General features: G+C 41.1%; 1 protein-coding gene across 1 annotated transcript in view; it reads right to left on the bottom strand.

Annotated features, from left to right (window-relative positions):
- Positions 1–1013: 1013 nt before the first annotated feature.
- The window catches only part of LOC121299918 (TBC1 domain family member 10A-like), a 31007-nt gene continuing 20043 nt past the window's right edge, over positions 1014–11977 (bottom strand). The window contains exons 4-9 of the mRNA XM_041228155.1: positions 10219–10325; positions 9749–9863; positions 9401–9466; positions 7581–7770; positions 6956–7110; positions 1014–5082 (exon numbers count right to left, since the gene is read on the bottom strand). Of these exons, the coding sequence (XP_041084089.1) occupies positions 4702–5082; positions 6956–7110; positions 7581–7770; positions 9401–9466; positions 9749–9863; positions 10219–10325 (1014 nt within the window). The 3' untranslated portion in view covers positions 1014–4701. The remainder of the gene's footprint in view (positions 5083–6955; positions 7111–7580; positions 7771–9400; positions 9467–9748; positions 9864–10218; positions 10326–11977) is intronic.

The raw sequence follows: 11977 nt of genomic DNA, 5'->3' as shown, positions 1-11977 counted from the left end.
GCTGTATAAATCTGAAACGTGCAGGAATGAGGCTAATGATTTCTACTTGTTGAGTCCAGAAAGAAGAGAACTATTGTTGTACTAAAACCAGAGGAAACTTATGACAATAGAGCAAATATAGCATCTGCTTAATTAGTTACTGTGCCACTTGCGCGAAAAAGTGATTCATCACAACCAATGGAACTTGCCAGATGGAGGACCCAAATGATGAGCAACAAGGTTCTAAACCAACCACCACAATCTTGTTTTTTGAACCACTGAATAGTATAATCCAAGGTCTCCTGAGCACTGGCCAGCTGTTTCTCTTCCTTAGTTTTGTAAGATGAATGTGTCATTTTTTCCTTTCAAATAATAGGACTAGAGGAAACATTCACATATGGAAATATATCATGCAATCAACCAAGACCTGAAACCTATGGTCAAAACGTTTGTCTGCTTAGCAGTTTACCTTCGCACTCCTGTAGTTTGGGAGTCAAAACTGGCAGGGTCTGTCACAGCGGCCCCTACAGGCCAGACACCCCATAAGCTAAAGCAGACGCCTGCAGGGCTGGCCTTTGTCCTCCAGGGGCTGGTTGCTCACACACCTCTCGAGTTCGTGGATGTAAAGAAAGAATTTGCTTGGGAACCGGAGGATGCCGCTGATCTTCAGCTCTCCTGAACTGCCGTGAGGGAACAAAATTCGCATTCGAAATTAGGGAGAAAAATATATGTATATACTGGACCCTAATACTGATGCGATACAACCAAGTACAATTAGGATTTCACTAACTCAAAGTCAGGGAGGTCAGTAAGTGAAATGGATATCAGCTGTATCTTACAGCACTCTATATGATAATATTTATACATACAAGCAAGCTTTTACACCTTGACAACAATGCAATGAATGCAATGTAAATCACATTATAAAGAAGTAAATCTGTAGTTGAAAAAATATATATCACTTTTCCTGTTTATATTAATAAGAATAAGAACTACAAAATAATTTAAAAAAAAAGAATTCAGAAATTTGAGCATAGTATCAAATTTATTTCAGGTAAATGGAGTTTGTACAGAAACAGTATTAAATACAACAGGAATGACTTCAGAATACACTATATAAAATCACCCCCTCCAATTGCCCAAAAGAAGCAGCTGCTAGGCGTGTCGGGGGCTCTGTGGTATTTCATCAACAGAGAAACTCAGGTATGCACCGCTGTCTCTTAGAAGCTGCTAAGGGACAATTAACTCATTTAGGACGAGGGCTGGAATAGATCACCTACCACTGGCCTAGATGGTCCCATAATTTACTGCATATGCAGTAGAAAATTAATTTTGTACAACTCAATCTAAACATTCCTCTCTATCACTGGTTATTTTATTGTTGTGCAGGTGATCTTGTTTGTTATCTCTATAGATATGCCCCCTCACTTCCTGACTGAAGGTTGAGAACACTGTCCAGTTCCTCTGGTCCTCATGACTCAGTTGTTAGTGGCTGTCGAGCTTTCATTGGTACTGCAAGCAGTAGTTTCGGATGCAGTCAAGACCCAACACAAGCAATGATGATACCAGGAAGCAGTGGTTTACTTTTTAAATCTATAGTATATAGTTTGTATAATCCAATACCTCATTCAGCACAATAAGGACCAGTGATAATGAGGCTATTGAGCACAATGGGTGACAGAGCTTGGTTATCATTTATTTAAGAATATCTGTATTTATTGCTCAACAGAATGTAGAGCTAGCAAACAATACAGTTGGAGTGTACGGTTTTAGTCGTTTCGTTTGCCAGTTTGGTAAAGCTGCTATACAAAAAAAAAAAAAAAACACAACAAAATACAATACCTGGCGTCTCCATTTAAAAAAAGCTTATATATTCTTTACAAAAGTGCTGGAAAATTCATATATTCATTAGTGTCATCATGGCATTCACTTCCAAGCATTACAACTTAACTTTTTAAGTTCCCTTTTTTTCCTTTTAGGTATTGCCTATACATCTGTAATACAAGTCGAGTCTTTCAAATAAGCCAGCAGTCTGACATATGGGAGGTCAAAGTGACTTCCAAAGCGCTTGATGGAAGAAGGAACGATCGCATCGTGAGTTTTTGTAATTGAAACGTGAAACGCAGACAAAATAGGAATGGAAGCAAATCCCCCTTCGTTTTCATTTGCCACTGCAAGACGTGGTCTTAGAACTTTGTCACAATCGATATAAGTTAAGACTGTACAGTTTAGCGCACATGTCTGTGACCTGACAGAAGACGATTACTGTGTCATTGATCAGCTCATTCCCTAGTAGCTTCAAATGTATTTTCCTTGTATGATATTCGCAATCACTCTGAGCTGCTCTTCAATTCTAGTCAAAGATATACATAATCCAGGCTAGATTTTGTCATGACAGAAGTTAGAAACAGCAAAGAAAATGCAAGTGGACATTAAAGAAAATAAAGAACATTTATTTTAAAGCTACTTTACTGATTTAACACTGATTGGTCCGTCCACCACAGATTAAGACACACCCTGTGACTGCTAGAGAATTTCGGTCATGCAGCTTCTTTAATAAGGCATCTATATATCTGGCTCAGATCTTCCACTTGCACATTATGAGGCCTGTTCTCAAACTCTTAACTACAAAACCAGTAATACAAATGATGCGATACCTTATTAAGAAAGGTTTTAAATGTAATTTTAATATTCTCACTAGACAACACTACAGATGACAACTTGCTGCTGCTACTGTTCAAAGATTCTCAGCACCACAAGAATGCTCAGTAAACAGAAGTTAAGATAAAGACTGGAGTTCAATGCTTTGAGATCAGACCCCCGGGTGGTAACGTACAGGTACAGTGCGACAGGTAAATGTCACATGCTTGCATGTCTAAATTAACGTTTTGAAAAGCTGCAATTGTTCCCAGCCCCGAGTGACTGCAGGTAAGAGGAGCCCGCGATTTAGTTCATCATGCGTTGAACTGTGTTGACTGAATGCACCAAGGCTTAAGCTTTTTATTCCTAGACAGACCTGCAGCTGGCGATTCAACTTCTGTAGCAAAAAAAATGGGTTCTCTACAAATGTGTATATGGTGGCTGTTGAGATCACAAGAATAGAACACTGTGCCAAAGCTATGGAAATTATTTTCCTGGCCACTATTTAATTCTATTAATGAGACAACCCCGCTCAGGATAAAAGTTTACAGTTCTATCCTATTTTGTTTGCGTGTTTTATTTGTTTGTTTTTCAGAGGCTCACAAAATACCATAATAAAGTTAACAAGAGAATCTGGTAGGACGGGCACCTGTTATTTGCTGGGATTTTTCTCAACTTGGAAATCTCCGCCTGGCCACATTTGATCAGACAATGTCATTACTGGTCAGACTGAATATTATTGTTCAATAAAGAACACAACTTTGTGAACCCCTGAAAAATAAATGTTGAAAAGGAGCAAGTCTTGTTTTTTTTCAGATTTAGAAAAGTAGTCATACCCCACTTCAACCACAAGGGGGAACCAGCATAAAACATTCCTTTCAGCCACTTGACACTGTGTAACGTGACCAGTTCAGATTCCACTGGAAATAATTGCATGGAGAAAAAGTTTGCTTGAAGTAGTAACAAGATGAATCTGGACTTGAAAACAAACCACATCCAGATTGTGTCCGTCACTCTTCCATGCACCTAACACATTAAATCTTTGAAAAGACCCTTTTCAAAGAACTCGGCACTGTTTTCTTTTGTTGCTTGTGCCTTGAATCATACATCCAGTATCAAAGTGCATGAGCTTATGTTTTAATTCTATAACATGTACTTGAAAGAAACAAAAAAAAAAAAAAAAAAAACTAACCTATATAGTTCAGAAAGCTATAACATGTACAGCTGGGTATTTGACAGCCTTGATCCAATTCACACCCCTACCACCAACCCTTCAACAACACCCACACAAAAATAGTTTCCTTTGCTGTGTTTGAGATGCTAAAATACAGCCTTCCCCAATAGGTTAAAAACATTTCTAGATTGAGTTAATACAGCAAGTACCTTTAAACACTCAAAAGCCTGTATTTGTTCAGGCTGTTTGTGTGTGTGTGGGTGTGGGTGGACCTCCCTACCCTTAGAAAATACCAATTACAACCAACCACCACAGAAAAAAATCCTTCCAAGTTCCCCAAAAAAAGAGTATGAGATACGGATCTGAGGGAACACCAAAATGGGGGCATTTGTGGGTGCTTATTGGAGGTGCGTCTGCCATGCTGTGGGTTCGCAAACTGCAGACAAGCTAGTGCTGCACGAGATGCCCAGAACTTCTGTTATATTCAAAATCAGCTGATCGTTTTTGAATTTCACCATACCGTGGGTTTATTGGCAACTTGACGGGGAGCTATTCCATATAGGAGCAGGTAGTTGCATTCTTATTCACAACCAATGGAAAGATCCCCAGATGAACAGTTGTAAAATACAATCTAAATGAACTAAATCTCTCACAGCACTAGGTGACACAGCAACGCAGGCAGCAATATGCCCCCAGGCTTGTAGGAAATAAGAAGGAGTTTTTCATTAACGGACAGTTAATTAATAGGGATACCCTGATGGAAGAAGCAGTATAATATAAAAGAGGAAAAATACAGGGAGCCCTGAGGGATTTCATAACAGTGGCGTCAGGTGGGGGCGATCCTGCCCCTTTTGATGAAACCTTTGAATGGGAACAGGATGTGGTAACACAGGCTCACAATAGAAGAGCTACAGGTAGGTGTCCTGTTCAGTGCTGCTGGAGCTCAGGCTCTGGTTGGACTGCTGCAGGGGAGTGTCTTTCTGGAGGGTGGGGCTTGAAGGGTGGGCGGGACTCAGGGTCTCTGGGGGGGGATTGCTGGGGGGCTCTCGTTTGTTCTTCCCTTTCTTCTTCTGTTTAGAGCTGGCATCTTCAAGGGGGGGCTCCATGATGATAGTGGGAGTCTGGCGCAGGTCCTTGTGGGTGGGCGGATCGGCGATCATAATGGCCCGGGCACCGTGCATTCTGGGAGGGGACTTGCAGCGGAGCTCTCCATGAGTCTCCTTCCAGCGCTTCAGCTGCACCAGGTGCTCCTTCTCAATGTCACGCTCCGACACCTGCAGCTCGATTATCTGAGGACAAACAGCAGACACAGTGTTTTAGGCTGGCAGCCCATTACCTAGTTCCTTTAGTTTTACTCAAAACTGCTCTCATTTAGAGAGAGTTCCCCCTACTGGCCAATCAACACCACCATGGCAATTCCCCGATCCTATTACAGTGCTTTATAATGCTGTAGTGAGAAGCCATAGTTACGAGACCTAGCTATTTGTGTTCCGCCTTAAAACAAGTATGAAAGTGCTAGTGGAAAAGCATTATGAGGCAAATGGGAGCCATGACAATAAAGAGGAGTACTGTGCTAACCACGACCCAGCCCTGCTTAGCTTCTAGATCAGACAAGACACACGAGGGAAAGAGTCTCTCCACACTCCAGATCCTATTTAAAAAGCATCTTCAAGTACATGGAGCTAACAAAATAAATCCTAGAAAGCAGTGATATTGAAAACACATCATTAGCAAACGAGAGTGACTGGGGCCTGAGAAGCTAAAAAAAATCTAATAAAAAACACTGAGGCCTAACGCTCGTCTCCCAGAACTATAACCAATCACTGCTTTTCCCATGACAAAGTATCTGTGATCCTGAATGTGACCTCTGAATGCAAGGACACAGCTGAAGGGCAGCACTGAGGAGCAGATCAATTTGGTTCATTAAAGCATATACACATTTGCCATCTTTTGAGACCTACGATGTGATGGCAATACATATTAGTTACGGTTCACTGGAATTAATTTCAGCTCCATGATTCAGTAAATTTTTAAAAGGAGACAAACATCTTCCGAACGCATTAGCACACCAATAAAAGCCCAACGGCTGACAATGCACAGTAAATGTGGCTTTTCTGACTGCAAGCCCTCTTGAAATATCACCAGTAAATGAATCACAGATGCTTTGCATATCCACAGCAGTAATCTACAGAGCACAGAGAAATCAGGTTTGGAGTCATTTCCATTGGCACCAATGCTTTAGTTGCATTTGTGGTAGAATCAATACGGTTGTCAAAATACTTCTTCATAAGAATCCTAACTACACTACATCATAACCAAAATATATTTTGGTTTAGATTCTAGGCTTTTTAAAGACAACAGGCTTGCCAAATGACATCATTATTGTATGGATTTAGTTTAATTTTTATAGCATTTCAAAAATAACTCACTTAGAAACGAAGACAATGGGAGATGACAGAGGTAAATGACTAATTGAAGTTACTTTTAGAATTTCTAAATTGTGTTTGTAAAGATTGGTTTATTCATTCATAACTGAAGAACAATAAAATGGGACTTCAAATTATAGAAACTTTATGTTTATTTTCCTTTTAATCGCTATAGCTTTATTTGCTAAATTTAACATACAAACCAAAAAATAAATAAAAAAATGGGGATTTCTATTTAACAGAAGGCCATCATCAACCTTGTGTCAAATGTGTTACATCACTGTGTTCTTATTTTAAACATAAGCTTTCAGTTTATAACACCAGCCAGTAGATGGCAGTAAACTCAGCTATAAGGCTTTTCCAGCATGTTCTAACACTGGATCACTCTGACCACCTCCCTCACACACAGGCTCTCTGCTCCAACAGTCTTTGATATAACACAGCACTGCGCTGCCAACATGCCTCTGGTTCAACAGTTTAAATGTATCTGGGTTTAACAGGCCTTTTTACAAAAAATGATTTACTGATACTGATTGGGCTGTATGAAGAAATCCAGGAACATGGTAGATATGTACAATTTTTTTTTTTTTTTTTTACAGGAAACAATAATAACGTGCACCCTTTTAAATGAAAATAAATACAAGGACCTTCAATGTAATGCAAGGCTGCTAATAGGCATGGTGTTTGGACAGTATACCCCAGCCCTCTTATCTACTCCCTCAGCCCCCTCTGGTACCTCTCTCATCAGGAAGCCCTCCTGCATGTATCTGGGCTCCACGGTTCTCAGCAGCTCCATGGACTCATACAAGCCCTGGCACACCTTCAGCTTGTCAGAGGAGCCCAGCATGTTCTTCAGCAGGACGAGCCCCACTCTGAATATGATCTTCACTCCTGCGCAGAGCAGAGAGAATGAGAGGAGTGACACACATTGGTGCATATGCTTTACTTAGGTGGTGCATTAGCAACTGACATCCGCACCTGGCAATACACATTTAGAGCATGAAATTGAACATCAGCATGATATGCATCCACTAAACAAAATGCTGTATTGGGCGTTGGTTTCTGCAAAGGCTTCTCTCAATAACAGGTTGGAGAAGTGGTTCTCTAGAAAGAAGTAAAAAAAAAAAAAAATACTGATGCACTGACAGATTAAGGGACAGGCACCTCCTACCATCGTCAAATGCCTTGTGCTAAACAATGTCCTGTTACATCACAATTAGGCTACACAGTTATCCATATAAGTGTAAAACTTTGAAGAGTGACATACAGGGACATGCAACCCTAGCGATAATAAAACCACAAATGACGCAAACAGAAGTGTGTAAGGCAAGGCATGTGAAGTGGATGAGGGCGTGGCTTACCTTCACAGAAGAACATGTCCCAGACGCGCAGCACAGAGGCCCAGGGCAGGGTGCGGGAGAAAGCACACATGAACCACTCCGTCATGTAGAGGACGGGGTCGATCTTGTGCTTCTTCAGGTGCTTGTAGGCCACTGTGGAGACCCTTCGGAGGAGGGCAAACAAGACCTCCCCATCCAGCTGAATCGCCTCCTGCAGGGGAGCAAGGAAACACTGAATGAAATCCAGAACCCCAATACATTTGTGCTAAGGAATATCGTTGGATATCTGCATCAGAATTGGACAAAGAGCTTGCTAAATATGTAAAGCACTTCTTATAAACCCATATACTGATACTGTCAATAAGCTGCTGAATTAGCAAGTTTCATCAAAAAGTGCTTCTCTAGCTATAAAACATGCCCATAGATGGCCCCACTATATCCTTTGCAGGGGTTTAAAGTATTATTTAAATTTACATGAAACAATGTACACATTATGCTGACTCTCTCCACATTTATAAATCAAACATCACGAATCATAAATCAACTAGGCAATACATTTCAGTTTTCGACTGGGTGGGGGAAAAAAAAAAAAAAAAAAAAAAAAAAAAAAAAAACTGTTCTAAACATTGCAGGGTATCCAGATCACATTCCCTCCTGCAACACTGCTGGTTTGCTGTACCCACAATACACCACTCGTTTCATTCAGAGCACCAGCATTGTTGCAGCAGGGACAAAAGGATACACTGTGATGTTTAAAGAATAAGATGTACCACACAGGATACACAGTAATGAGTTTCTTGCCCACACTGCAGGGGGTTTTACTCAGGGGAGTATTAACTGCTTCAATCTGCACTTCAGTGCACTGCTATAAAAACAGGAAACCACTACATTGTGGCAAACATGGAAAGTTTAATGGTAACATGCTGTCAGCTATTTCTATTCAGTTCCTACATACTTGGAACCCTTTTCTGGGGTCATTCTGCATTACCAATGAGTTCTAGATTTAAAACATGTCAGTGTCGACTTCTTACTTCTAGCATGTTTTTAATACAGCTGAATCTCTGTTGTGCAGAGGACACTTTGAACAAAGCTTTGCTGTGATTTATAATGGGATACTTCTTGTGGGTCCCCAGTGGGCTAGTTAAAGCGCTACAGTGTAAAATTAACAGGACTTCCCTAAAATTGTTTAATGTATAAATAATACAAATGAAAATAAACTCACAAAACAGCAACTAGCCACTGTGTATTCAATGCAAAAGACATCTGGGAGGAACACCAATTCCCCTGGAAATTTACTTTTCACGTACTTCAGCACACAAAGATCAGCACAAGTTGCTGAAGGTCTTTCATGCAGAAAGAGGCTGCTGAATATGACCGCCCGGGAACGAGAAGCTTGCATATCCCACTGCTCTTCCAATAAACAAACATTTGTAAAGGCACTGCCCGTAAAACTGGCCTTCTAACAAAGCGCTCCTACGGCTAATTTCCATGAGTAGGTTTGGATAATGGCTTCCCAGTCCAGTCACGCTTCCCTTGCTCTGAAAGGCAGTAAGAGAGAGTGTCTGTCCGAGTGCCAGAGGAAATGAACTTCTCCAGGGACTAACAACAGAGCTGTTACTGAGAGTCAGAGAGAGAGAGAGAGAGAGAGAGAGAGAGAGAGAGAGAGCTATAAAGCAGTTGACTGTTTAACCCTTGGTGCCCTCACACTTTTCTCTGAAGGATTACTGATAGTAAAAGTTTACTGACATTCAGGTTCTCTGCTGCAGCAGTTTCAATCCCCATCACCCATCAAATTGAATATGACACTGTGCAATGTGTGCTTGAGGAAGGGACTGCCTTACCAATCCAGCACTATAGTATCCAGGGAGGTACTTCTCACAGATTTGAACCAGGCACCAGAATGCTTCCTGTTTAATGAGAGAAAAATGAAGAACATCACTGGAGAGCTCAATGACCCAAGTGACCCAAACCCACTGCTTGCTTTCTTTCTCTAACCACTGAGCTACTCAAACCCACTACCTTCTGCACTGCAGCCCAGTGCTTTCTTTTCTTCCACAAACACACTTTCACACTCTAACCATTATTCTCAAAATGAAGTCGAGCTAAATAAGGATTAGCGTTGCTGAAGACTTTCTCCACTTGGGTGTTGATGCTGCTTCCCTGCAAGCGGTCTCTCCCCATCTCCTCACCTCGGCAGGCATGTGCATGAGCAGGACAGCTGCAATGGGAGCCTGGGCCTGGCAATAGCCCTCTTCCGGACGGTACAATGTGTAGGCCTTCAACACTCGGTACAGGTCTTGCTGTCTGACGTGAGACACAAAAAACAAAGGCACATACTTCCAATTCCAGTGAGAGCTGGAATTAGTATAATTTTACCTTTAAGGAGTCTTTTCAGAAGCATATCCCATTATTGAATAAAAGGATGTAAGTTAGTAAGCCTGTCAAACAAGTACCTAAGCAGAAACAAGAATATAAAAGTATACAATAGACACAACAGGACATTAAACTGGTAAGGAATTATTCCAAAAATGTATTCCTTTAACTGCCTTCAGAAAATTATAAAATCAAAATTCAAATCGAGACCCAGAACATCATCCAACTTGCATTTGGAGTGTTAAAAGAATCCAAGCTATGTCATGCTTTTTGAATTTAAACTCACCCATGACCCCCTCGCGACACAAACATCTCGTGGAACGGGAACTGCCGGTGAAGGTCCTTCTCGATGACGTCAAGCCAATTGGGGTCCCCCACCTTACTGTCCAGCTCCTGGGAAACAAGCACATAGCGTTACTGAGGCTCCGCACCTCCAAACACTGAGTATCGAACCTTTACAAAAACATTCACACATGTGTTCAGATCAGAAAAAACACCCCACATATTCAAATCAATGAGTATTTATTGAGAAGATTTTTCATGTCATTTTGGGCTTGAACTTGCTTAGGAGATTTATGACTGCCTGGCCATCAGGTTGGGAGGGAGGAGGGACATGAAATAAGAACATAAGAACATAAGAACATAAGAAAGTTTACAAACGAGAGGAGGCCATTCGGCCCATCTTGCTCGTTTGGTTGTTAGTAGCTTATTGATCCCAAAATCAATGGAACTCAGAAGATTTTTATTATCAGTTGCTCAATTAGGTAAGCGACATACAGGTAGGGTGCTATTCAGACAGCTTAAACTTAAATGAGTTGTTTATTATCTTCCACAATCTCTTAAAAGAGATAATGTAGCACTAATGACAGACTGGTTGGTAATGGCCTGCAGGGTGATTGGGTACGACGCACAGTACAGAAATGTTTTCAGCTAATTTCACGAATAAAACGTTCTCATGTCTCAACTATGCAATCCATCATTCTTGCTTTTTGTTTCAAATACATAAGCTAATGTTGTTCTTACAATTTAATCAAAGGGTTTTTCTGTTTAAGATTTAAGAGATAATGACCTGCAATGCTGCATATTGATTGGCAGAGGAAGTGCCCATTGTCCTATTTGGTTTAATAATATACAGTATAATGTAGTTGCCAGACTTGGAAAAAAATTCAGAGCTCAAGTAAAAGTGTGTCACCATGGCATCAATTCTAATATCTGCAAGAAATTGCATGAAAGATTATCGTGTTTACTATTAAATACAGGATCTGGTTGGCCCAAAACTCTGGACTGGATTTCCTTCCCATGGACCGGAGATGAACAACATGCTTTAGTCTGCAAACCACAGCTTTTCAGAATGGAGGGAGCAGATCAGCACATTGTTTTCATGCCAGCGTCATCAGTTTAAACTACATGAGGGCTAGAGGCAGACGAGACACATCCTGAACTGCAGAGTAAGAGAACTGTATTTTTGGGTTGAGGAAATGAGACAAGCCACAAGAGTGCTGGATCTGGGATGATAGCGTAACAGCAGGCTCAGAGAGACCGATTAGTGGGGAGCTGTCATGATCCACATATGAAGGAAGCAGAGCTGAAGCCAACCAGTACTTAAAGGGACTGTAGCTAACAAACCAACGCCAGAAACACAGCTTGTCGTGCATTCCATGCGCTGTAGGTCTCAAATGTGCACTTGATGTACCTTACCTTACCTTACGTTCAGGTAATTTCACCTGTTGGGAGAACTCGTCCCCAGCTCTTATTTCTGTCATTAACCAACCTGCTGCTTCCCTTAAATGACTGGCATGCTCTGCAGCCAGTGACCTGATTGACCCAAAAGACACGTATGTGAACTCATCTAGGAAGTAAGGCAAGGAAACTGGAGACCTCTTATTAAAATAAAAGTTTGCTGTAACATCTAGGGTTCAATTTTAAAGGGGCTCCGGATCTTTAAGAAAGCAAACTAAGCTACAGTGTAATAGAATTTAAGTGCATATACACATACATCTGTGTGTATCTGGGTACCACATGGCTGCTAATGCACTACAATCTTA

This window comes from Polyodon spathula, chromosome 25 (genome assembly GCF_017654505.1).
Source record: "Polyodon spathula isolate WHYD16114869_AA chromosome 25, ASM1765450v1, whole genome shotgun sequence".
Lineage (NCBI taxonomy): Eukaryota > Metazoa > Chordata > Actinopteri > Acipenseriformes > Polyodontidae > Polyodon > Polyodon spathula.
This window is presented reverse-complemented; position numbering and strand designations above follow the sequence as displayed.